Here is a 23,542-nt window from a genome sequence, read left to right as displayed (position 1 = left end):
GAGGAGAAGCGGAGGGGAGTAGGGAGAAGGACAGTGTGAGGGGGTTCTCTTCTGGTCTCCATGGGAAACAATCATGTATGTGGTACACAGACATACACGTAAGGATAGCACCCATACACACAAAGTAAAACTAAACTCAAGTTTAAACAGTTTCCTTTATTTATTAGTGCCTCTTTTGGGTTAACACTGGTCCCTTTTTCTGTCTCCCTTTTTTGCTTTGCTCTATGCTCTTCCTCTCCTAGTCAGCCTCTTTCTTCCTTCCTTCACTAGGGTTTAAGCTAAGGGGCTTTTCACATGTTAAGCAAGTGCTCTGCCACTGAGTTACATAACGTGTCCCTAGACCAGGCTTTCATAAGAGCTGTAGAACATTACACCATAAAGCATCCTCCACTATACTGAAAAGCCCTCTGTAGATAGTTATCTCAGTGACTTATGATCCTTTGGCCTAGAGAATAATCAAGATATTGGCATCTGTCCCATTGAACTGAGCCAAGGTGTGTTCATTTATGCATTGCAACTTTACCATAGTACCTGTTTTAGTTTGGGTTTCTATTGCTGTGAAGAGACACTATGACCATTCATTGTTTCAATTAATTAATTAATTAATTAATCACTTTACATCTCTCTTTTTCCAGTCCCCTCACACACACACACACACACACACAGAGAGAGAGAGAGAGAGAGAGAGAGAGAGAGAGAGAGAGAGAGAGAGCTCCTCCCTGCACTCTCTGTTCCCTCCTCTGAGAAGGGGAAGGTATCCCCCGGGCACCTACCCACACTAGCATCTCAAGTCACTGCAGGACTAGGCATATCCTCTCCCACTGAAGTCAAACAAGCCAGACCAGTTAGGGGAACAGGATCTACAGGCAGATAATAGTCATGGAAATCCCCAGCTCCAACTTTGAGGGGACCTGCATGAAGACCAAGGAGCACATCTGCTAAATATGTGTCAGTGGGGTGGGGCTAGGGGTTAGAACCCATGTATGCTCTTTGGTTGGTGGTTCAGTCTTTGGGAGGCCCCAAGGGTCCTGGCTAGTTGATTATGTTGGGACTTCTTGTAAAGTTTCTATCTCCTTCAGTTTCCTCAATCCTTCCCCCAACCCTTCCACAGGATGTCCCAAGTTCTGTTCAATGTGTGTCTTATGCTAAGCTCCTGTCTACAAACATAACAGAGCATCATGGTAACTCTCAAAAAGCACAGCATTTAATTGAGGCTGGCTTATGATTCAGAGGTTTAGTCCATATCAATATGTCAGGACACATGGTGACAAGCAGACATGTTGCTGGGGAGGTAGCTAAGAATTCTACATCTTGATCTGCAGGTAACAGAAGGAGACTGTGAGACAGTGGCCTAGTCTGAGCATCTGAGACCTCAAAGCTAGCCCTAAGTAACAGACTTCCTCCAACACAGCCACTCCAACAAGGCCTCACCTCCTAACAGTAGCATTCCCTATGGGCCTATGAGAGCCGCTTTTAATCAAACTATCATGACACCTAAAATGGAGAATGTGAAGAGCTTATGGAATTAATGAATGAATGACTGAATGAATGAATGAATGAAAACTGAATGAAGGAGTGAATCAATGGTTAGATACAAGCATGATACAGGATTTTTTGTGGAAACATCTTAAGCAGAGTTATCAGAAGGCAGTGGACAGAAGCCAATGAGTTAAGCTCAAGTTGGAATAGATGAAATTCTCAGGTGTTCCCCCCACAGGTAACCCTGTGATTTTAGGCAGATGAACCTCTCTATGTGCCTCAGTGTTCTCAGCTACAAAGCAGATACCATTACAGTACCAGCCTTCACGGGATACTGTGAGTGAATGCCTGTTAGTATGTTAGCATAGGTTCACATATCAACACCAAGTAGTACTACCATTTGACTCGCCTTCAAGAAAGTATCCAACTCACTCCAGTTGTCGAGAAAGAGGAACACTCCTTCATTGCTGGTGAGATTGCAAACTGGTACAACTACTTTGGAAATAGATCTTATGGTTCCTCAGAAAATTGGAAATTCTTCTACTTGAAGATGCAGCTATACCACTCCTGGGCATATACCCAAAAGATGCTCCAACATATAACAAAGACACATGCTCCACTATGTTCATGGCAGCATTATTTGTAATATGCAGAAAGTGGAAACAATCCAGATAATCCTCAACTAAAGAATGGATACAGAAAGTGTGGTTCATTTGCACAATGAAATGCTATTAGGCTATTAAAAATGAGGACATTATGAATTTTACAGGCCAGTGGATGGAACTGGAAAATCCTGAGTGAGGTAAGCTAGACCCAAAAGGACATGCATGGTATGTAGTCACTGAAAATAAGTGGATATTAGTCAAAAAGTTCAGAATACACATGATACAACTCACAGACCATATAAAGCTTAACAAGAAGGAACACTCAAGTGTAGATACTTCAATGCCTCTTAGAAAGGGGAACAAAATAATTTTGTGAGGCAGAGGGTGGGAGAGGGGAGAGGGAGAAGGATCAGGTTTGGAGGGAGACAGGAGGCCAGGAGACTGAATGAAAATATGCAGCAGTGTACTGTGGGGGCAGGGAGGAAGCTCTACAAAGTTCCAGAGACCTAGGATGTGAGAGGTTCCCAGGACCCAATCGGGATGACCTTAGCCAAAATGCCCAACAATGTTGAGATGGAACTTGAAGAGACCACCTCCAGTAGATAGCTATAGCCCCAGTTGAGGCATGGGGCCATCTACTGATGTTCAAAATTTTTGACTCAGAATTCTTTCTGTCTAAAGGAAATGCAGGGACAAAAATTGAGTAGACTGAAGGAAAGGCCATTCAGTGTGACCTATAGAACTTGGGATCCATCCCATGTGCAGACACCAAACCCTGCCGCTATTACTGATGTCATGTTGTGCTTCCAGACAGGAGTCATGCATGGCTATCCTCTGAGAGGCTCTAGCATCAGCTGACTGAGACAGATACAAATACTTATAGCCGACTGTTGAGCTGAGGTTTGGGACCCCTATAGACGAGTTAAGGGAACAACTGTAGGAGCTGAAGGGCATTACAAACTCATAGGAAGAACAACAATATCAACTAACCCAGACCTCGCAGAGCTTCTAGAGACTAACTCACCAACCAAAGAGCACACATGGGCTGGTCTGTGACCCCTGGCACATATGTAGCAGAGGACTGCCTTGTCTGGCGTCAGTGGGAGAGAATGTGCTTAATCCTGTAAAAAACTTGATGCCCTAGGGAAGGGGGATGTTAGTGGGGGTGAGGTGGGGTAGGTGACTAGGTATGGGAGCACCCTCTCAGAAGCAAAGGGTAAGGGGATGGGAGGAAGAACTCAGGGAGGGGGAACCAGAAAGGCGGGCAACATCTGGGATGTAAATAAATATAATAAAATATAAGATTGCAGCAAGTGTGGTGGCCTTCTTGGCATGACAACAGAGACCTGGCCTTTCACTGCTGTTTTCATTATGGTGCCTTTTCACTTTGGATTGTGCTGTGGGGCCAGCTTTGCTCCTCCAGAATCAACTGTGTCTGATACAGAATATTTGTGCCGAGAGTCTGTCACCATGGAGACAGTCAACAAAAGAGAATCCAAGATCACATCACTCTCCCCAGAGGAAAGTGAGCTCTCCCGCTTTGTTTTGAATTTCCCAAGCTTGACAGAGTGTCACCTGCTACCTACTCATAAAGGGTAGATGAGGAGATGAATAATCTAACTACCTCCTAACGTCCTTCCCGCCCCTGAATCTGTCAAGGTAAAGAGACGTGGTACAGATCACGGCCATGTTTTCGACCTCAGTGGTTCCTGAGGCATTTTCTACTCCAGGCTGGCAGATTGAAAAGAAGTATTCAACGAAAGTGCTCGTTGGAAACTGGGTAGAAGAAAGAGGGAAGGTAAGGAGGAAGAGCCACTTGGAAAATAACTCAGAAAGAGGAGTAAAGTCATTGCTAATCTGAAATGTGAAGCAGGAGGTAGTGAGTGGTTCAACTTAAGATCCTGGTTGTAAGGCAGGGCCTTCCTGCTCTACATAGGAAAGATGCATTCAAGCAATAATTAGGTGTACTAATACAGTTGTAACTCAAACATTATTGTTACTGGGGAATTTCAAAGTACCAAGAGATCCCCAATTTGTTTGTACTTTTAAATTTTATTATTGTTTATTTATTTGTTTATTTGGTTTTCTGAGATAGAGTCTCTCTACATACTTTCTCACTGTTTTTGAACTCACTGTATAGACTAGACTGATCTTGAACTCAGAGTTCCTGCCTCTGCCTCCAGAGTTCTTGGATTAAAAGCATGTACTACCAGCTTTAGAGTTCTTTAAAGTTTCTTTTTTATTAAACCGGGCTGGACACAAGGCTCAGTGGATAAGAGCGCTTACTGTTGTGGCAGGGGACTGGGTTTAGAGCTTGGCTCCCAGTTCCCATAGCAGCTCACACACAACTCCAGAGGATCCAATGTTCTCTTCTGGCCTCCTCATGCTGTATAATCATGGTACATGCACATACATGTAGACAAACACATATATATGTTATGTGTCTTGATCACATGCATGTATGCACTTGCATGCAGATGCCTGCAGAAGCCATAAGAGGGAATCCTAGCTATTGGAACTGAAGCTATGGGCAATTATGCGCAGCCCATGTGGGTGATGGCTACCAAAGTTCATCCTCTGCAAGATCAGTAAGCACTTTTACCCCTGGGTCATTATTTGCATGTCTATTTGAAGAATGTCTGCTCGTCTCAGCCTGGCCCTTCTCTGTTCATAGCACCTCCTGCAGCAGGTATAGCTCTCCCTGCAATGTTATTAATAGTTATGTTGCTGCTCACTGCACTAGTTCCACAAGCCCCCTGGCCATGTTCACTGTTGGTGTTGGCTTCAACTGAATAGGACACTTGAAACTGAACCTTTACCTTTTTGGCCAGCAAAAAGGAGCCACTTAAAGAGTTTTGTCACAGCACTTGTTGAGCATGTATGAGACCTGCCCAGGGTTCAATTCCCAGAGGTGCATAAACTAGGTGAGTTGCATGCTTGTACTCCAGAGCACTCAGCATTTATAAGCTAGTGGCAGAAGGATCTATATTTTAAGGTCATTCTTGATAACACATCAAGTATAAAGCCAGCCTAAGATTGTGTGTGTGTGTGTGTGTATGTATCTATGTATGTATGTATGAATGAATGAATGTATGTATGTATAGTATGTACGTGTGTATATATGTATATGGTTTCTTCTTTTCAGCAATTCCGAGACATCCTCATACAATCTTGAGAAAAGAAAAACAAAAGAGGTTAAGACAGAACTGCCAGTTTTGATATCAGGAGAAAGGGGAAAGTTAATGGTAGCTTTGTGTCATCCTTCAGACACCTATGCAAATCTCTCTGAGACCTAGGGTTTGAGGGCCTTAAAGAATGGGGTGGACTACTATCTAATGCTACAAACTTTACTCAGTTTGAGTGTACTTTTACACATGAAGCTCACAAAAACAAAATGATCCAAGGAAGGTTGTTAGAGTTCAGAAAAACATGTAAATAAATGCCAGTAAGTACACTCAATATTAACAACACATCCCTTTCCCGTAACTTTCTCAGAACAGACCAATTTAAATACAATTGCCTAGCACATAGTATAGGTTATATCTGGGAAAGCATGAAAGCAAAGCAGAAGGCCATATCCAGATTGAGCGTATCCCGAGGACAGCACTCATAACATCCCTTCACCAGATTGGGTTCTATAGCTAAGTTCTGACATCCAATAAGAATAAATATGTCTTATAAGGTAAATGGATAACATTGTCCATCATTCTTTGTTTACTTTTTTTGTTTTGTTTTTTGAGACGGAGCCCTGGATGTCCTGGAACTCACTCTGTAGACCAGGCTGGCCTCGAACTCAGAAATATGTCTGCCTCCACCTCCCAAGTGCTGGGATCAAAGGTGTGCGCCACCACTTCTGGCTGTCCATCACTCTTTTAACCGTGTTCCATCACTTTGGACAACTAGAAAAGATTGTTTCCGTGGAGAACATCAGTCATCACCAGACATAGCACGAGTCATCCTTAGCTTCAGTTGTGATTGATGGATGGTGAGGAAGAGGAACACTAAGGGGTGCAGGGAAAGGGACCAGATGGGCAGTCAGTTAGGGTTCCTGTTGAAAAAAGCTACAAAGGACTCCACTCTATAAGTAATCAGTCACAATTCCTATAGGAGAAAGCTGCAAGGGAAACTGGACTGTCTCAAACAGAAGATAGTGGGTAGAGAAAGCCAAAGGAGGCACATACCATATCTCAGCACTTGGAAAGCAGTAGAGAGATCTCTATGAGTTGAGGCCTGATCTACATGGGGAGCCTTAGGCCACCCAAGGCTGCATAGCTGCTTAGTGAGACTTTGTTGAGTGAGTCTAGGGAGAGGGGTAGAATGAGGAAAGGGGTGTGCAAGTAGAGGAATCCAATACAACACATGAAGAAAAAAGTTGGGGTTGGTGACACATGTCTATGATCTCCACATTTGAAAAGGCTAGGTGAGAGGTTTGCGAGTTCAAGGTCAACATAGGCTATATATTAAGAATGTACCAAGAAAAGAAAGAAAGGAGAAGGTGAATTTTTAAAGGGAGATTGAGGCATTTAGTAGGAAGTGTGTATGTGAATATGATAAACTATAGAAAAACCCAGGCAAGGTATGTTCTAAGGAAAGGCTTGATACTTAAGTCAGCCTTCATTAACAGCTGACTCTGAAGACCAGCTAGTTAAAAATGAAAACAGGTCTCTCCCTTGAATATATCTGGTCAACAAAGAGTGAGAAAGTTGGTGTTTTTAATTTTTCAGCAATGAAATTTTTTTAGACATCCAAAGAATATGGAAAGCATGCCAAAGGAATAAGCAAAATAACTGAGTTTCTCTAGATAAAGAAAGAGTATCAATGTGCATGGTGGCACCTTTAATTCCAGCACTCAGAGGTAGAGGCAGGCAGACCTGCACAAGTTTGTGCATCTCTGTGAGTGTGTAGCCAGTCTGATCTATATAGTATGATCCTGTCTCAAAAAAAAAATGTTTATGGCCGGATGGGGTGGCGCATGCCTGTAATCCCAGCACTTGGGAGGCAGAGGCAGGCAGATTTCTGAGTTTGGGGCCAGCCTGGTCTACAGAGTGGGTTCCAGGACAGCCAGGGCTATACAGAGAAACCCTGTCTCAAAAAACCACACACACACACACAAAATCAAGAAGTTTGAGGGATTGCAAGGAGAATAAATGCAGAGAGAGACACATTGATGTTAGCCACGGCATCAAACTATTAGAAGCCAAAGGCACAGGGGCTCCTAAAAATATGAGAAGCATGGGTGGGAGAGGTGGCTCAGCAGTAAGGACGCTTGTGTGCTCTTGCAGAAAGGCCCACATTCAGTTCTCTGTATCCACACGGTGACCCACAAACACCTGGAACTCCAGTGCCAAAGGGTCTCAAGCCCTTTTCTGACCTCCAAGGCAACCAGGCTATTATGCATAAGATACTCAGACATGCATGTAGGCAAAACACTCATATACATGAAGTAAATAAATTTACAGAATAAAGGAGAAGGAAGAATGAGGAGGAGGTAAAAAAGAAAGGAGGAAAGAAGGAAGGAAGGAAGGAAGGAAGGAAGGAAGGAAGGAAGGAAGGAAGGAAGGAAGGAAGGAAGGAAGACAGAAAGACCATGAACAATATGTCAGGTACAGTAACGATAACTTACCAGAGTATATGTCAGTGGAAGTTTTTCATCAAAAAACATAGAAACAGTGGTATGATATATTCAAAGTAAAGTTAAGAGTAAGAACTGTCAGCTGAGAATTCTATAGGTCACACAACTGTCCTTCAAAAATGAGGAAGTGATGAATATATTTCCAGACAAGCAAAAACTAATGGAGTTTATCAGCTGGAGCTCTGGAGATCCAGAGAACTGCCTTCTAAGCTAATCATTCAAGTCCAGATGAAGGGATGTTAACTCATTTAAATGAAATACACAAACATAAAAACCAATATCAAGTAATTTAAAATTTATGCCTTTCATTTTCTACACAATTTAGGGTATATATACATACCCTATATTAGGGTATATGTATATATATATATATATATATATATATATATATATACACATGCAACTTCATGTATGCAAATGAAGCATATGCAAATGAGCACAGATACGTATATTATATAATAAATCTATGCAAATGACCACAGAACTCATATTGATGTCATTCGTGACAGCAATAAAATAAAAAACAGGATATGCAAGATGGTTCAGTGCGTCGAGGTGCCTGTCCCCAAGCCTTATGGCCCAAGATTGATCCCTGGAAGCCCCATGGGTGGAAGGAGAGAACTGATTCCCACAAATTGTCCTCAGAGCTCCACGTATACGCCATGGCATGTTCCACCACAGCCACCCCGGCTCCCGTGCATTTAAATAAAGAAAATGTGACAAGTTTTGAAAACACACACACACACACTTGTTTTCATCTTAGGAAACCTATCTAATAACAAATTAAATCAGGAACTAAACGTTTTTAAATGTTGCTCTTGGTGACTGCATGTTGTCTCATCTGTACATCTAACTAATTGTAGCTATAGAAAGTTAGAAGTTTATAGTTTTAACAATCCTTATACTGTTCATGTTTCTTCTTATAAACTGTAGGTATGGGCTTCTCTAGTTTTTTGTTTACATTGGTAGAATGCTGGCATTGTGGTTAGTTGGGAAATTCACTTGGATCGCTCTGTGCCCATCAGATAGGCCCCCACTACACTGGTGAAGAGGCAGACATGAAGGCAGATCTTGAAGTGTGTGGAAGGTAAATATTAGAGACAGATTATTTTTGATGCTGGAGGTGTCAAATGCAGGGTCTTGTGAATGCTAGGCAAGCAGTCTGACAAGGACCTACATTCCCAGAGCCCTGAAAATAGAATTTAAAAGTTTTAGCTGAGCATGAAGGTTTATAGCTTGGATCCTAGCACTGTTGAGGCAAAAGTGGGTGGATCTCTGAGCTCAAGGCCAGCCTGATTTATAGAATGAGTTCTAGGGTAGTTAAGTCTTACACAGAGAAGTCCAGCCTCAAACAAACAAACTAACTAAAAAATGCTATTCATTTATGGGTATTTGGGGCTGGTGCCCGTGCTGATGCACTGTGGGGGTGAAAAGACAACTCTTGGAAATCAGTTCTTTTCTTCTACCATGTGGGTCCCAGTTGTCCAAGTTCTGGTCATCAGGGTTCATGGCAAGCACCACCTCTGGCTAAACCATCTTGTGTGCTCTGTAATTTTAAATTGTAGAGATTTCCTTCTTGAATGGAGCTCAGTTTTCCATGGCCTTGAGTGAAAACACGGGCAGAAAACCTAAGAGTAGATTGTGTTTGTTCGATCTGAGGCTCTGGATGCTAATTACATTCTCGTTAAGCGTGTGATGGTCCACTAATGTTACCTTACACTTTGTTGATTGCTATTGCTGTGGGAAGTTTCATGCCGTATGGTTTGGGGCTTGATTGTCCCGATTTCAGAAACTTTATATTAAGTGCATGCATATTTTAAGAAATTACAGTATCATCTTGTTTGGTCTGAATCTGTTTCAGGCCTTGAGATAAATCTTCACTAAGTGATTAGAACAGGGTCTCCTACTTCCTGGGCTTCATTCCCAGCGCCCACATGGTGGCTCACAACCATCTGGAATTTGATGGCCACTTCGAACCCCCACAGGCCACAGACACATACACAGTACACATAGACACATGAAAGCAAAACACCCTTACACGTAAAATAAAAACAATCTCTTTAAAAAGAAAAAACTATATCAAGTGGCTAGAGATGGCTCAGAGATTAAGAGCACTGACTGCTCTTCCAGAGGTCCTGAGTTTAATTCCTAGCAACCCCATGGTGGCTCACAACCATCTGTAATGGGACCTGATGCCTTCTTCTGGTGTGTCTGAAGACAGTGACAGTGTACTCACATACATAAAATAAATCTTAAAAACACAAAACAAAACAAAAAAACCCAGCTTATCTCAAGCTGGGTGGTGGTGGTGCCTTTAATCTCGGTGATCAGGAAGCAGATCTCTGAGTTCTAGGTCTACAGTGTAAGTTCTAGGATAGCCAAGGCTACACACAGAAACCTTGTCTCAAAAATCTAGGAAAAGAAGGATCTCAATGCTACACATTTAATACTAGATCAGATAGAGGTCCACATGGGGAAAAAAAGTGTTTGAGCTCCATCACAAACTGTTTAAACATAATATATGCATGTATCATTCCATCTGACGGAAAGAGGATACACATTACTCAAGCACACGTGACAAGTTCTTAGAACCATGTCATAGGTCACAAAACAAATCTTACAACTGAAAAACAAAACAAACAAACAAAAAAACCTGAAATCAGACAAAGATCTTTTTTTACAGATTTATTGATTTATTTTATGCATATGAGTGCACCACCATTGCTCTCTTTGGAGACACCAGAAGAGGGCACCAGACCCCAACACAGATGGTTGTAAGCCACCATGTGGTTGCCAAGAATTGAACTCAGGACCTCAGGAAGAGGATGCAGGGCTCTTAACCACCGAGCCATCTCTCCAGCCCAAAAGATCCTTTTCTGACACCATGATTAAATAAGAAATCACTAGCAAGCCTGAAAAAATGGCTATCAGCTAAGAGCAGATATTCTCTTGCAGAGGACCCAAATTGAGAACCTACCTCCAACTGCTCTGGTACCTCTAACTCCAACATGTTAACACCTCTGGACTCTGTAGGCACCTGAACACACACACACACACACACACAGATGGGGAGAGTGAGAGGGAGGTAGCAGGATGTAGTAGCTCCTATTATATACTCTCAGCTTTCAGGAAGCTGGAGCAGATGGCTAGGGAAGAATTCAGGCCAACCTGGACTATGAACTAAACCTGAGGCCAGCCAGAGCTATATATGATGTCTTTTTTAAAAGGAGATGGGCAGAAAACTATGAAAACAGGAGATGGCTAATTGAAACATCCACAAGGGGCTGGAGAAACGGCTCAATAGAGGAAAGTGCTTGCTGGCCACGTGCCATAGCTTACTTTCTGTGGTCGTGACAAATGTCTAGCCAAAAACAGCCTAGAGAGGAAAGGGTTTATTTGGCTAACACATCCCAGTCACAGACAAGTCAGGGCAGGAAGTGGATCAGGAGAGAGGGGTGCTGCTTGTTGGCTTGCTCCCCATAGATTGCTCAGCTTCCTATTCTACATGGCCCAGGACCACCAAGGTCGGTATTGCCCACAGTGGCACGGTCACCCACATCAATCACTGATCAAGAAAATACTCCCACAGACTAGTCTACAGGCCCGTCTGAGGGATCCATTTCCTCAATCGAAGTTCCTTCTTCTCAGTGTCCAGATGACAACACCTAACAAGCACATCACGTGAGACTGCTGACCTGAGTTCAGATCCCAGGAATCCTTGCTGTGGCAGCAAGTGTGTGGTCTCAGCACCTATACCCAAAGGGGATTAAAAAGGACATTTTCTGTAGCCTGAAGGGCAGCCCAGGGTGTCCAGTGCAGTGGCCAACAATAAGAGACAATCATGGAACAGAGGGGAAGGCAAAGAGTGACACCAGATGTTGTCCTCTGACCACCACATACACAACATGCAAACATGGGACAGCACGTGCCTTACACCTCATATATACAAACTACATACACTGTACACAACACACTCACACTTACATAAAGCCTAGACAAACTATACACACTACACAAACCATAAAACCTCCACACACTGTAAATTCCACACACATACCACACAGACTATACATATCATGTACATTGCACACACCAGACATATTATGCACATGCACCATATATTAGACACATCATATACTCTACACAGACATCATACATTTCACACATGTATACATATCACACTCACAAGCACTTATAAATATTTTTAAAACGAAAAAGTGGACAAAATTCATATCATATTGATAGACTAAGAAAAAACAAACTTTGGTAAAATGAAAGTGGGGAATCACTATGCTAAAGATTATTTTCTGAGATTTGATTTTCATCTATATATACGTAATCATATGGCACATGTATGCAATGACGTGGAGGTCAGAAGAGGCCACAAGAGCCCTGGGAACTGGAATCACAATAGGTTGTGAGTCTCTGGGATGGGCACTGGAGACTCCTTTCTTCTGCCACAGCAGAAAATGCCCTTAACCACTGAGCCATCTCTCCAGCCCCTAGAAAAACTGGAAAATCAATATTTAATGAACAATTTCCTAGAAACGTGATCTATCAGGCTGAATTCTAAATAAATAGAAAAGCCAGTGATAGATATATAATTATCAGGAAACTGGATTTGTAATAAAAACCTTAAAGAAAACTCCAAGACAGAGAATCTACTGGGGAACTTCATCAAACAGGGAGAGAGAAAAAAAAAAAAAGAGGAGGAAAGAAAAAAAATAACACTGGGGTCTGGAAAGAAGACTCAGCAGTTAAGGCAGCTCCAAGAAATCCAGTGCCGCCCTCTGCTGGTTGCTGTGTACACTGCATGCACATGGTGAACAGATGCATTCAGGCAAAAACACTTAGGTGTTTTATGTTATAAAATAAGAATTAAAAATTGCCGGACGGTGGTGGGGCACGCCTTTAATCCCAGCACTTGGGAGGCAGAGGCATTTCTGAGTTCGAGGCTAGCCTGGTCTACAGAGTGAGTTCCAGGACAGCCAGGGCTACACAGAGAAAGCCCTGTCTCAAAAAAACCAAATCCAAAAAACCAAAAAAGAAGAAGAAGAAGAAGAAGAAGAAGAAGAAGAAGAAGAAGAAGAAGAAGAAGAAGAAGAAGAAGAAGAAGAAGAAGAAGAAGAAGAAGAGGCCATGATTTCTAGAGTACACAATGTGGAGTACACGGTAGGGGTTGGAGAGAGGAAATAGGGGACATTTTGTTTCAATTAAACAAATGAAATAATAATTTTTTAAAAAGAAAAGAGAAGGTGGTTACCAAGATGGTTCTGTGGGTAAAGATGATTGCTGCAAAGCATTGTGGTCTGAGTTTGATCCTCAGATCCCACATGATAGAAAGAGAGATCTGATTCCCAGATTGTCCCCTAACCCCCACCCATGCATCAGGCACATGTATACACGACATGCCCCCCACTTTACCAAACAAGTACACGTTAAGATTGTTTTTAAGAGGCTAGAGAAATAGCCTAGCAGTTAAGAACGTGCGTCGCTTTTCCAGAGAAAGCCAGTTTGATTCCGGGCACCCATATCAGGCTGTTCTCCCTGCCTCTGCATCTCTAGCTCTAGAGACATCTGATACTAATGGTCTCTTCAGTCACCTGGACACATGCACACCCAGACAGACGCACAATTATTATAATGAATAAAAATTTAAAATTATTTTTTTTAAATGGAGCTGGAGAAATGGCTCAGCAGTTAGATGCATACTTGTTCTGAGGACCTGGGTTCAGTTCCTAACACACACACAGAGGCTCACAATTACCTTCAACTCCAGTATCAGGGGATTCAATGTTTTCTTCTGACTTCTAGAGACACTGGGGACACGTGTGGTAAATGCGGGCAAAACACTCATACACATGAAATAAAAATAAATAAATCTATTAAAGAAAGGTGTTTTTATTTGTTCTTTGAGAATTTTTTTCAATATAATTTGATGATAAGAATAAATCTTAAAAAATAAGTTTTGAGGAGCCGGAAAGATGGCTCAGTGGTTGAGAACCCAGGTTCAGTTCCCAGGACATAAATGTCAGCTCACAACTGCCTGTAATTCCACTTCCAGGGGAATCTGATGGCCTCTTTGAAAACAACCATAGATAGATAGATAGATAGATAGATAGATAGATAGATAGATAGATGATAGATAGATAGAGACAGACAGACAGACAGACAGACAGACAAAGATAGAATAAAATTATTTTTAAAATATTTTTAAAATTAGATAGGGGAGGAATAAAGAGAATTGATCACAACTTGACCACATGAGCTGCCACCTCTTCTTCTGTACATAACCTGAAAAGAATGAAGACAGAGGGCTGGAGAGATGGCTCAGTGGTTAAGAGCACTGACTGTTCTTCCAGAAGTTCTGAGTTCAATTCCCTGGAACCACATGGTGCCTCACAAACATTTGTAATGGGAGCCGATGCCCTCTTCTGGTGTGTCTGAATATAGTAACAGAGTACTCATATACATAAAATAAATAACTCTGCTTAAAAGGTGAAAACTGAGACTCAGAAGGACATTGCTGTACCCGCATGCTGAGCGACATTATTCACATTTAGCCAAAAGAGAGCCCCACAACACGTGTACTCACACATGGATGCATGGATAAACACGATATGCCAGGTCACACAGTCTTTATGAGGAAGGAAATTCTATATAACCTTACACGTGGATGAATCTCCGAGACATAAGTGAAATGACCCAGGTGTAACAGGACAGACACTATGTGAGCCCTTTTCTGAGTTTCTAGAAACTAAAAGTAGTATGGCCAGGGTAGCAAGAACCAGACGCTGGTGTTTGGGATGTGGACTTTCTGGACAGGAATATTGGGGGGACTGAATAATAATGTGAATGTACCTAATATCATTGCACCGTATAGTTAAAAATGACTAAAAGTGAGCCAGGTGGCACAAGCCTTTGATCCCAGCACTGACGAGGCAGAGGCAGGAGGATCTTTATGAGTTCAAGGACAACCTGGTCTACAGAGTGGCTTTCAGGACAGGGCTACACAGAGAAACTGTGACTCAAAAAACCAAACCAAGCAGGGAAAAAAAGGAAGGAAGGAAGGAAGGAAGGAAGGAAGGAAGGGAGGGAGGGAGGGAGGGAGGGAGGGAGGAAGGAAGGAAGGAAGGAAGGAAGGAAGGAAGGAAGGAAGGAAGGAAGGAAGGAAGGAAGGAAAGGGTTAGAAAATGAGGAACAGAAAAGACAAAGGAAAGAAAGAGACAGCACCGAGCAGCAGTCAGTCATTGTTGAATGGCCCCTTTCACGGAGGTCACACACTAAATAACCTGCGTGTCAGATACTTAGGCTATGATTGAAAAAAGTAGAAAAATTACAGTCATAACATAGCAATGAAAATAATTTTAGAGTTGGAGGTCATCGCATATTATACATATTGATGCAGTTATAATCATAATTGTACTAAAGTACTGCAGCATTAGGAAGGCTGAGAACCACTAGCATGAAGGAAACGTCCCAAACAAGACGAGAAAGGGCAATCTGGGCTGGGGAGATGGCTCAGTGGTGAAGAGCACTGGCTGTTTTTTCCAGAGGTCTGGGTTCAGTCCTCGGCTCCCACATGGTAACTCACGAATGTCTGCAACTCCAGTTATGGAGGACCGAACACCCCCTATACACAGACGTGTAGTTATAACATTAAGGCACATGAAATAAAAACAAAAATTAAAAAAAAAAAATAAAGAAAAGAAAGCCGGGCAGTGGTGGTGGCACATGCCTTTAATCACAGCCTTTGGGAGGCAGAGGCAGGGGGAATTTTAAGTTTGAGGCCAGCGTGGTCTACAGCGTGAGTTCCAGGACAGCCAGGGCTACACAGAGAAACCCTGTCTCGAGAAAAAACAAACAAATAAACAAAAAACCAAACAGTGAGTCTGAGACAGGCTCTGAGTCCCTCAGCTCATGCCTTTCCTGTGTTATTTGGTGTCCTAAACATGTGTAATTCACTCTCTAGCCTGCTTATCTTCCCATGGGGGACAAAGCAGGGCTAGGAGAGGCAGCATCACAGACATTCTCATGAATATATGTTCTTTTTCCAGTTCACCAAAGCCACTGACTGCACTCCCCAGTGCATTTACAGGAAGGAGTATGTCCCCATCCCAGACCACAGACCAGACTACATTTCCAGGTGGTATTCGAAAAGTAAAGTGGAGGTAAAGTGCCATTTATTAGCAGGCGGGAATATTCCAGAAGCTCTGGGCTGCCAGCACTTCCGGGTACAGCAGGGCGGGTCATCTCCTGTTAGACTTTCCATGGGGACAAACTCGTCACCATAACTCGGGTAGGACATAGTTGTGCTGGTGCTGCCACACGCTGAGAATCCCCTGTGAGACTCCTGAGTGCTTTGTTTTGCCAGCCTGCTGTCTCTCCATCCCATATGCCTGGCACCCGTTCAAGCTCCTGCGGGTAGGAGGAAGGAGTGAAGTGTGGCTCCTGAGAATCAGAGTATTTTAGTTTGAGGAGGGACCCTGTGTGCAGGGTGGAGGGGCATATACGTGGAGGCAAGAGGAGGGAGGAAGGGTTGGGGGTCTTTGGAGAGGGGGAAATCATCGGGAAAGGTTTTACCTTTGGCAATGTAAATGAAGACGATATTCAATAATTAAAAAAAAAAAAAAAAGAATTCAAAGGCAGCCAAGCAGTGTGGCGCACACCTTTAATCCCAGCACTTGGGAAGCAGAGGCAGGCAGATTTCTGAGTTTGAGGCCAGCCTGGTCTATAGAGTGAGTTCCAGGACAGCCAGGGCTACACAGAGAATCCCTGCCTCAAAACAAAACAAACCAACCAACTAAACAAACAAACAAACAAAAAAAAAACAGAATCTAAAGGCAGGGAACAAACTCTTAAGTTGTGTGGCTTGATGGTCAAGGAACAAGTGAGTGGCTTCTTTAACGATTAGACTGTGCATGTATCTCTTCTTAGTTTGTAAGTTTAAAGAATTATTTATCCGCATGCTGTGGGACACACCCATGGATGCGTGCATGTGCGGAGATCAGAGCACAATCTACAGAAGTCAGTTTTCTCCTTCCACCACGTGGAACCTGAGGATTAACCTCCAATTCCCAGGCAAGCAACTTTACCAGCTGAACCATCTCTCTAGCATGACTTAATTTTATCTCATCACGAACTGAAATTCTTTTCATTTTAGTCTGAACTGAAGTTCCTGGGACAGGGGGCAGGGGGTGGGGCATGTCACACCTATGTTAAAGGTTCTACAAGCCTGATTGACTGACCTGAACTTTCTGATTGTAACATTTCGGAATGTTACAGGTATAAAGCCAACTTATTTGGGGCTATCTTTAGTCCCCTTAACAGCCACTCATTGTACTTGTGTCTGACCGAACATCCTTGGAGTTATCTGGAAAAAACCTTTTGAAATGCATTAACTTAGCTTCCACCTACCCAAAGCTGAGAAATTGATCAGAGAGCCCCTGAGACATATAGCAGAGATTTTTCTACTTTGTTATAACTCACCTACATGATGTTCCAACTGATACATTTGGAAAATACTTTGTTTTATGGCTTCGTTTTGTTTGGTACCTATAAAAATAAATAAATAAATAAATAAATAAATAAATAAATAAATAAATAAAACTTCAGGAGCAGACTGGAGAGATGGCTCAGTGGTTAAGAGTACTGACTGCTCTTCCAGAGGTCCTGAGTTCAATTCCCAGAAACCACATGGTGGCTCACAACCATCTGTAATGGGATCTGATGCCCTCTTCTGGTGAAGACAGCTACACTGTACTCATATATATAAAATAAATAAATAAAGTCTAAAAAAAAAAAAAAAAAAACTTCAGGAGATGCTAGGTTTGATGATGTACACCTTTAATCCCAGAACTCAGGACGAAGAGACGAATTTTAGGGCAATACGGTCTACGTAGGGAGATCCAGACCAGCTGGGCCTACACAGTGATGCACAGTCTCAAAAAATAAAAGCAAACAGCACCACTCACAAAACAAAACAAAACCTTCATGAGGGCCAGTTGGCAAAGTAAAAGGCTCCTATTCACCCAGCCTGACATCTCGTCCCTCGAATGTTCTTCAGTGAAAGGAGAAAATCTAAGGTTTCCAGGTTGACCTCTAATCAATGAGTAAGGAGATACTCATGCACACACACACACACTCCCACACACCCACATACCCACACACTCATACACACTCTTGTGCAAACTAATGTTTGGCTTTTTTCACATAAATGCAAAAAAATAATTTAAAATATAGAATCTTTTTTAAAAATTCATGAAACTGTTTCTATATACGACCTACTATTCTTGGCAACTTGAAATTGTGCTCCCAAACCCTGGTCACTCCTAAGGAGTTCAAGCACAAACTATCTCTTATTCCCTTTGAGATGAGAGCTGGGTTTTGCAAAGACACTGCCAGAGATGACTGTCTTCTGCCTTTGGGAAAGTCACATCGTGATAAACGGTATCAGGCTCTCTGTTGCAATCCGTGAGATCCACAGAGTATATGGACTAAACTGGCATCTCCGGTCGTCTGTGCTGCCATCCCTAGCTGTGTGGCATCCCTAGACAGTGTGACATCACTGGTGCATGTTGATGCTCCTGGGCTCTTGTCCTTCACCACTGCTTTGTGTGAGGAAGACACAACAAGGTACTTTAACTGAAGGAAGCCAGAGTCAGAACCCACAGCCTGGGGCTCCCAGTCCCCATCCACCCTTAGCCTTGCTCTTATCAGATCATTACAATGTAGCTTCTCGGCCTTTAGATACGATAAAGTGTAGCGACAAAAGAGACTTTTGGGAGGCAGAGGCAGGCAGATTTCTGAGTTCGAGGCCAGCCTGGTCTACAGAGTGAGTTCTAGGAGAGCCAGTCTTGAAAAAAAACCAAATCCAAAAAACCAGAGAGAGAGGAGGGGGGAGAGGGGGGGGAGAGAGAGGAGAGAGAGAGGAGAGAGGGGGGAGGAAAGAGAGAGAGAGGAGAGAGAGAAGAGAGAGAGAAGAGAGAGACACTTTTAGACTCATTACAAACCTTGGATTCCCCCCCTCCAACTAATGGTTTAATACAGCTAAAAATTAATAAATCCCAGGGGCATGAAAATTAATAAAGTCCAGGGGAGGGAGAGGTGGCTCAGTAGTGAAGAGACCTTGCTGCTCCTGAAGAGGACTTGATTCTAGTTCTCAGCACCCATGTCTGTCGACACACAACCCTCTGTAACTCCTGCTGCAGGTGGAAAGAGTTGGCTTTCTCTTCTGAAGAGCTTGGGGATTCTCCTCCTCACCCTCAACACACGCCCATGCACACCACACACACACACACACACACACACACACACACAAATAAAGATAGAATACATATTTATTTAAAAGTTCCGCTGAAGGCCCAGCAGTGATGGTGCACGCCTTTAATCCCAGCAGTTTGGAAGCAGAAGCATTATGTGAGTCTCTGTGATTTCGAGGGCAGCCTAATCTACAGAGTGAGTTATACGACTGCCAGGATTGTTACAAAGAAAAACTGTTTCCCAAAAAAGTTCCCTGACACCCCACTACTACCACCATGCACCCACACACAACCAAACAACCAGAGATTCCTTCCTCGAGGTTCTCTTTGTTCCTAAGGATTCACCACACTCCATCCCTTTCTCAAGGTTAATAAGCAGTCCCTGGCCTGCTCTCTGCTTCCTCATGTGGCCATATGTGGCATTGCATGCTCCCTCCTACTTAGAACAGACTGGTCTAAGAAAATGGTTTGCCACTGAGCCATTTTTCAGACAGCAAGGCCGCGCTCAGAACCCAAAGAAATGCCAATGAAACCCCTGATAGCCCCGGTCCTGTAGCCCTCCCACCCAGGGGATAGCACCAGCTCGCTAGCTAGATTACAAAGGCCCTCCTAGCCCCAGGTGGTGCAGATCTTGGGATCCTGCAGCATATCCCAGTCTAACCCAGTTGTCTCTCTTTGGTGTTGTGCTCTGATGTATTTATGGAATCTCCTTTTGAAGTCTTGGGTACAGGATCTCTATTGCCCATGACAAACAGACCTCCCTGCAATCGGTCCAGCTCCCTAGGATTCCCTTCCGAACTAGAAGGATTTCCTTAGGAAAACTCTGGTTTCAGGCAGGCTTCCCAGAGGGAGAAAAAAAAAAAAAAAAACTTTCTCCTTCGTGGTAAATAACTCCTCACCAAAGAAAGGGCTTCTTGCTTTGAAGCTGAGGGCAGCAATTTACAGAGACATCTCTCATTCCTCCAACAGTAAATGAAGTTAAATATGAAGTCTAAAATGCCCCCTTCTTTGCCTTGGAAATAGGCAGCTAGGGTGACAAAGCAAGATTGAACCAAAGGGTGTAATATCAGATCCCAAAGCTGCACCCTGAATGGCCCTGACTGTTTCCATTCTGTAGAGCATCCAGACCTTAATCTTAATTTACCATTGCAGTTTACCCTGGGGATGACTGGACTTGGCCAGAGAAGTGAAAGCAGCTAACTGGGGTATATAACTGAAAGAGGAATGGTCCCAGTGAGATAGTTCTGTGGCCCTTGGAAGTCTCTGGTGATCAGTGGAGACTTCCTTTCCACTGGAGATGCTTGAGAGGTGATCACTGCCCTCACCCTTGGCTGGAAGGGACACCTTGCTCTGATGGACAATGTGGCAACTGTGTGTTGTCCTTCCAGGGTCTCCCCTACAAGCACCTGATCACTCATCACCAGGAGCCCTCAAATCGCTATCTGATCAGCACCTACGATGACCACTACAACCGGCACAATTACAACCCAGGCTTGCCTGCCCTGCGTACCTGGAATGGACAGAAATTGCTGTGGTTACCAGAGAAGTCTGACTTTCCTCTTCTCGGTACTTTGATAATTGGAGATTTTCCCCTGTGTTTGATCAATAAGGGGACCACAGAGGCACAGGGGTGAGGTGTGCTCCTATCACAGACAAAGCCCTACATGAGCAGTGGGGTGAGGTCACCAGAAAAGGAGCCCTGTTTGTTGCTCGGGACTACACCTGCCTCCTTTCCTCAACATCAGGGACAGTCCTGAAATGACAACCTCACCTGTATGTCACGGGGCCTATTTACCAGGATCTAAGGTGGTCAGAAACAACACACTGTCTACTCCTCTGCTGGGCCTTCCCTCTATGCACAGTAATTGACTTTTCCTTGGGGTACCTAGGGGACAGGGTGATGACAAGCACACATTTTACCTTCAGGGTGCTGACGATCCAAGAAGGAGACAGATTTATCGTATTAATAAATAAGATAGAATAAACAAGATAGGGGTGTGTACTGTACAAAAACGTAAAACAGGTAAGGATAGAGCTTTTGAGAAGTTCTTTCATGCCCTCTCTGGACTCTGCTCACTTTACTAGCTTTTGTCCTTTTATAACAGCTTGGAAAATGTGACAGGAATGTAGACAATTGTGCTTCCTATCTGTTGTCCCTTGTGCCTCACCCCCCACCCTCCCTGAGAGCTCCTAGAGATGTCTCCATTAGCACAAACTGTTGACAATGCAAGGAGGAGACAGATTTATCTTATTAATAAATAAGACTGAATAAACAAGATAGGGGTGTGTGCTGTACAAAAACATAAAACAGGTCAGGATAGAGCTTTTGAGAAGTTCTTTCATGCCCTCCCTGGCCTCTGTTCGCCTTGCTGGCCTTTGTCCTTATATAATGGACTGGAAAATGTGATGGGAGTGTGGGCAATTGTGCTTCCTATCTGTTGTTCCTTGTGCCTCACCCCCGGCAGCTGCTAGAGATGTCTCCATTAGCACAAAACTGCCATGGTGTGCAACTATTGTGCGATTCCAGAACTAGATGGATTTGTTGCTCTGATGGGTGATGTGACTGCCAAGTGTGTTCTCTGTATACCAGGCTGTCCTCAAACTCACACGGATTTATCTGTCTGTCTCTGCCTCCCAAGTCCTGAGATTAAAGGTGTGCCTATCACTGCCCCTTGCATGTGTTTTTTTATTTGTTTCAAATGGGGATAGTTTCATTTTGATTCTAGTTTTTCTCCTTGTGTTATCCTCATTTCTGTTACAATGTTTCATGTTTCTTTTTTTTAAGATTTATTTTATTTTATGTATATGAGTACACTGTAGCTGTACAGATGGTTGTGAGCCTTCATGTGGTTGCTGGGAATTAAATTTAGGACCTCTGCTCAATCTGGTTAACCTTGTTCGCTCAATCGCTGCTCACTCTGACCCAAAGATTTATATATTATATAAATAAGTACACTGTAGCTGTTTTCAGACACACCAGATCTCATTATAGATGGCTGTGAGCCACCATGTGGTTGCTGGGATTTGAACTCAGGACCTTCGGAAGAGCAGTCAGTGCTCTTAACCGCTGAGCCATCTCTCCAGCCCCTCGCATGTGTTCTTTATAACCACTTTGTACAAGACTCCTGGAAGCCCTGTGTCACCCAAACCTGGTTTCTCTTTCAGCGCCTCCCACAAACTATGGACTATTGGAGCAACTGCAGCAAAAGTGGCTTGCTTCCAAGACTAGCCTGAGAGAGAGCATTTATATGACATCCTACCCCAGGCTGCCTGTGTGCGCTATGTCCAGGAGGGAACATGCCATCCCAGTCCCGCCCCCTCGATTGCACCCCATCCCACGCTTCTGAGAACCACCACTCCACTTGTAGTCTGGCCAGAGCCAGCAGAAGACCCACAGCCTCTCTGGACTTGACAGACAGCAAACATCTGCAGAATTAATTATGCACTATTGTTTTGGGTGGGATATGGGACCCTCTTGGAATCATGATTTGTATTTTATGGTACCTTCTCTCTAAATTTATTGTTTTTTCCATGCCATAATTAATTAAAGTTTCTTTAATTGACTGCAAAGTCAAGTGTGTACATGGGACAAAAAGACACTGTTGGAGAAAAGCAGAAGAGCTCCGAGTCCATTGCGCTGATCACTGTGATCTGACAGATAAATGCTTCAAGGGAAGAAGGGTTTGTTCTGGCTCATAGTCCCAAGGTACAGCTCATTAAGCTAGGGAAGGCATGGGGACAGAAGCAGGAGATAGCTGGTTCCTTGCATCCCAAGTGAGAGGTGGGATCAGTAGCTCATTTCTTTTTGTCTCAGAATCCTAGTCCGTGGAGTGGTGCCACCTACAGTTAATTTGGTCTAGATCATCACCTGTGGGCATGCCCAAGCTTGTCTCCTAGGTGAGTCTAGAGCTGTCAAGTCAACCATCAGTATTCACACCATCACAAAGCCCTTTAAAAAATGTGCTTGTTTATGTGTCTGCATTCCTAAACATGGAGGTCAAAGGACAACTTGTGTGAGTAGATTCTCTCCTTCTACTATGTGGCTTCTGTCACTTGAACTCAGATCATCATGCTTGGCAGCAAGTGGCCTTACCCACTGAGTCATCCCAGCAGCCCCCATCACGAGTCCTTATGCTTGATTTTCCCATTTTCCACATAAGGGGAAACTGAGGCATAGAGAGGCCACAGACTCCCTTAGATCTTTATAAGTTGGTGTGTACTTTCAAGGGATATCAGGTCCAACAGGGAGAAGAAGCATTCTTGGGTCTGAGGCCCATGTGGAAATGGCAGAGAATAGGGACAGTGACCTGAGGAATATGTTTAAATAGCAGGTGGCAGGAAAGAAGTCCATCCCACTGATGTTGCTCACATCAGGCCACAGAATGGGTGAGCTGGCACAAAGGGAATCATGGGGACATTGTCCTCTGCCCTTGGGATTCTCAGATCTTTGTGGGGCTCTGGGGAGGAGAGATCTGTAAGGATGTTAGAATAAAGTGGATTTACTGAGGAGGGGAAAAGTCTTGTTCTCACCCAGAACAGGAGTCCACCCACTGTGGAGACTTGTC

The 23,542-nt window shown here is 43.5% G+C and overlaps 1 protein-coding gene across 2 annotated transcripts; it reads left to right on the top strand.

The window, feature by feature from the left end:
* The first annotated feature begins 3,771 nt into the window (after positions 1-3,771).
* Positions 3,772-22,324, top strand: Cfap107 (cilia and flagella associated protein 107). 2 transcript variants are annotated; one of them, XM_052175738.1, is made up of 4 exons: positions 3,772-3,882; positions 15,774-15,887; positions 20,366-20,543; positions 22,143-22,324. In XM_052175738.1, exons 1-4 carry the CDS (start codon positions 3,772-3,774, stop codon positions 22,322-22,324), a joined length of 585 nt encoding a protein of 194 aa, XP_052031698.1. The 2 variants fall into 2 exon arrangements, with proteins under 2 accessions (XP_052031698.1, XP_052031699.1); XM_052175739.1 differs by lacking the exon at positions 15,774-15,887.
* Positions 22,325-23,542: the final 1,218 nt, after the last annotated feature.

This window comes from Apodemus sylvaticus, chromosome 3 (genome assembly GCF_947179515.1).
Source record: "Apodemus sylvaticus chromosome 3, mApoSyl1.1, whole genome shotgun sequence".
Taxonomy (NCBI): domain Eukaryota; kingdom Metazoa; phylum Chordata; class Mammalia; order Rodentia; family Muridae; genus Apodemus; species Apodemus sylvaticus.
The sequence above is the reverse complement of the archived record's forward strand: the minus strand, read 5'-3'. Positions and strand labels throughout refer to the sequence as shown.

Bases quoted from the DNA above. Each gene is read 5' to 3' on its own strand.
- Cfap107 (XM_052175738.1), top strand. From the start codon at position 3,772: ATGTTTTCGACCTCAGTGGTTCCTGAGGCATTTTCTACTCCAGGCTGG. The intron at 15,888-20,365 runs GTAAAGTGCCAT...TTGTCCTTCCAG, and splicing joins ATTCGAAAAGTAAAGTGGAG to GGTCTCCCCTACAAGCACCT. The intron at 20,544-22,142 runs GTACTTTGATAA...TTTCTCTTTCAG, and splicing joins GTCTGACTTTCCTCTTCTCG to CGCCTCCCACAAACTATGGA.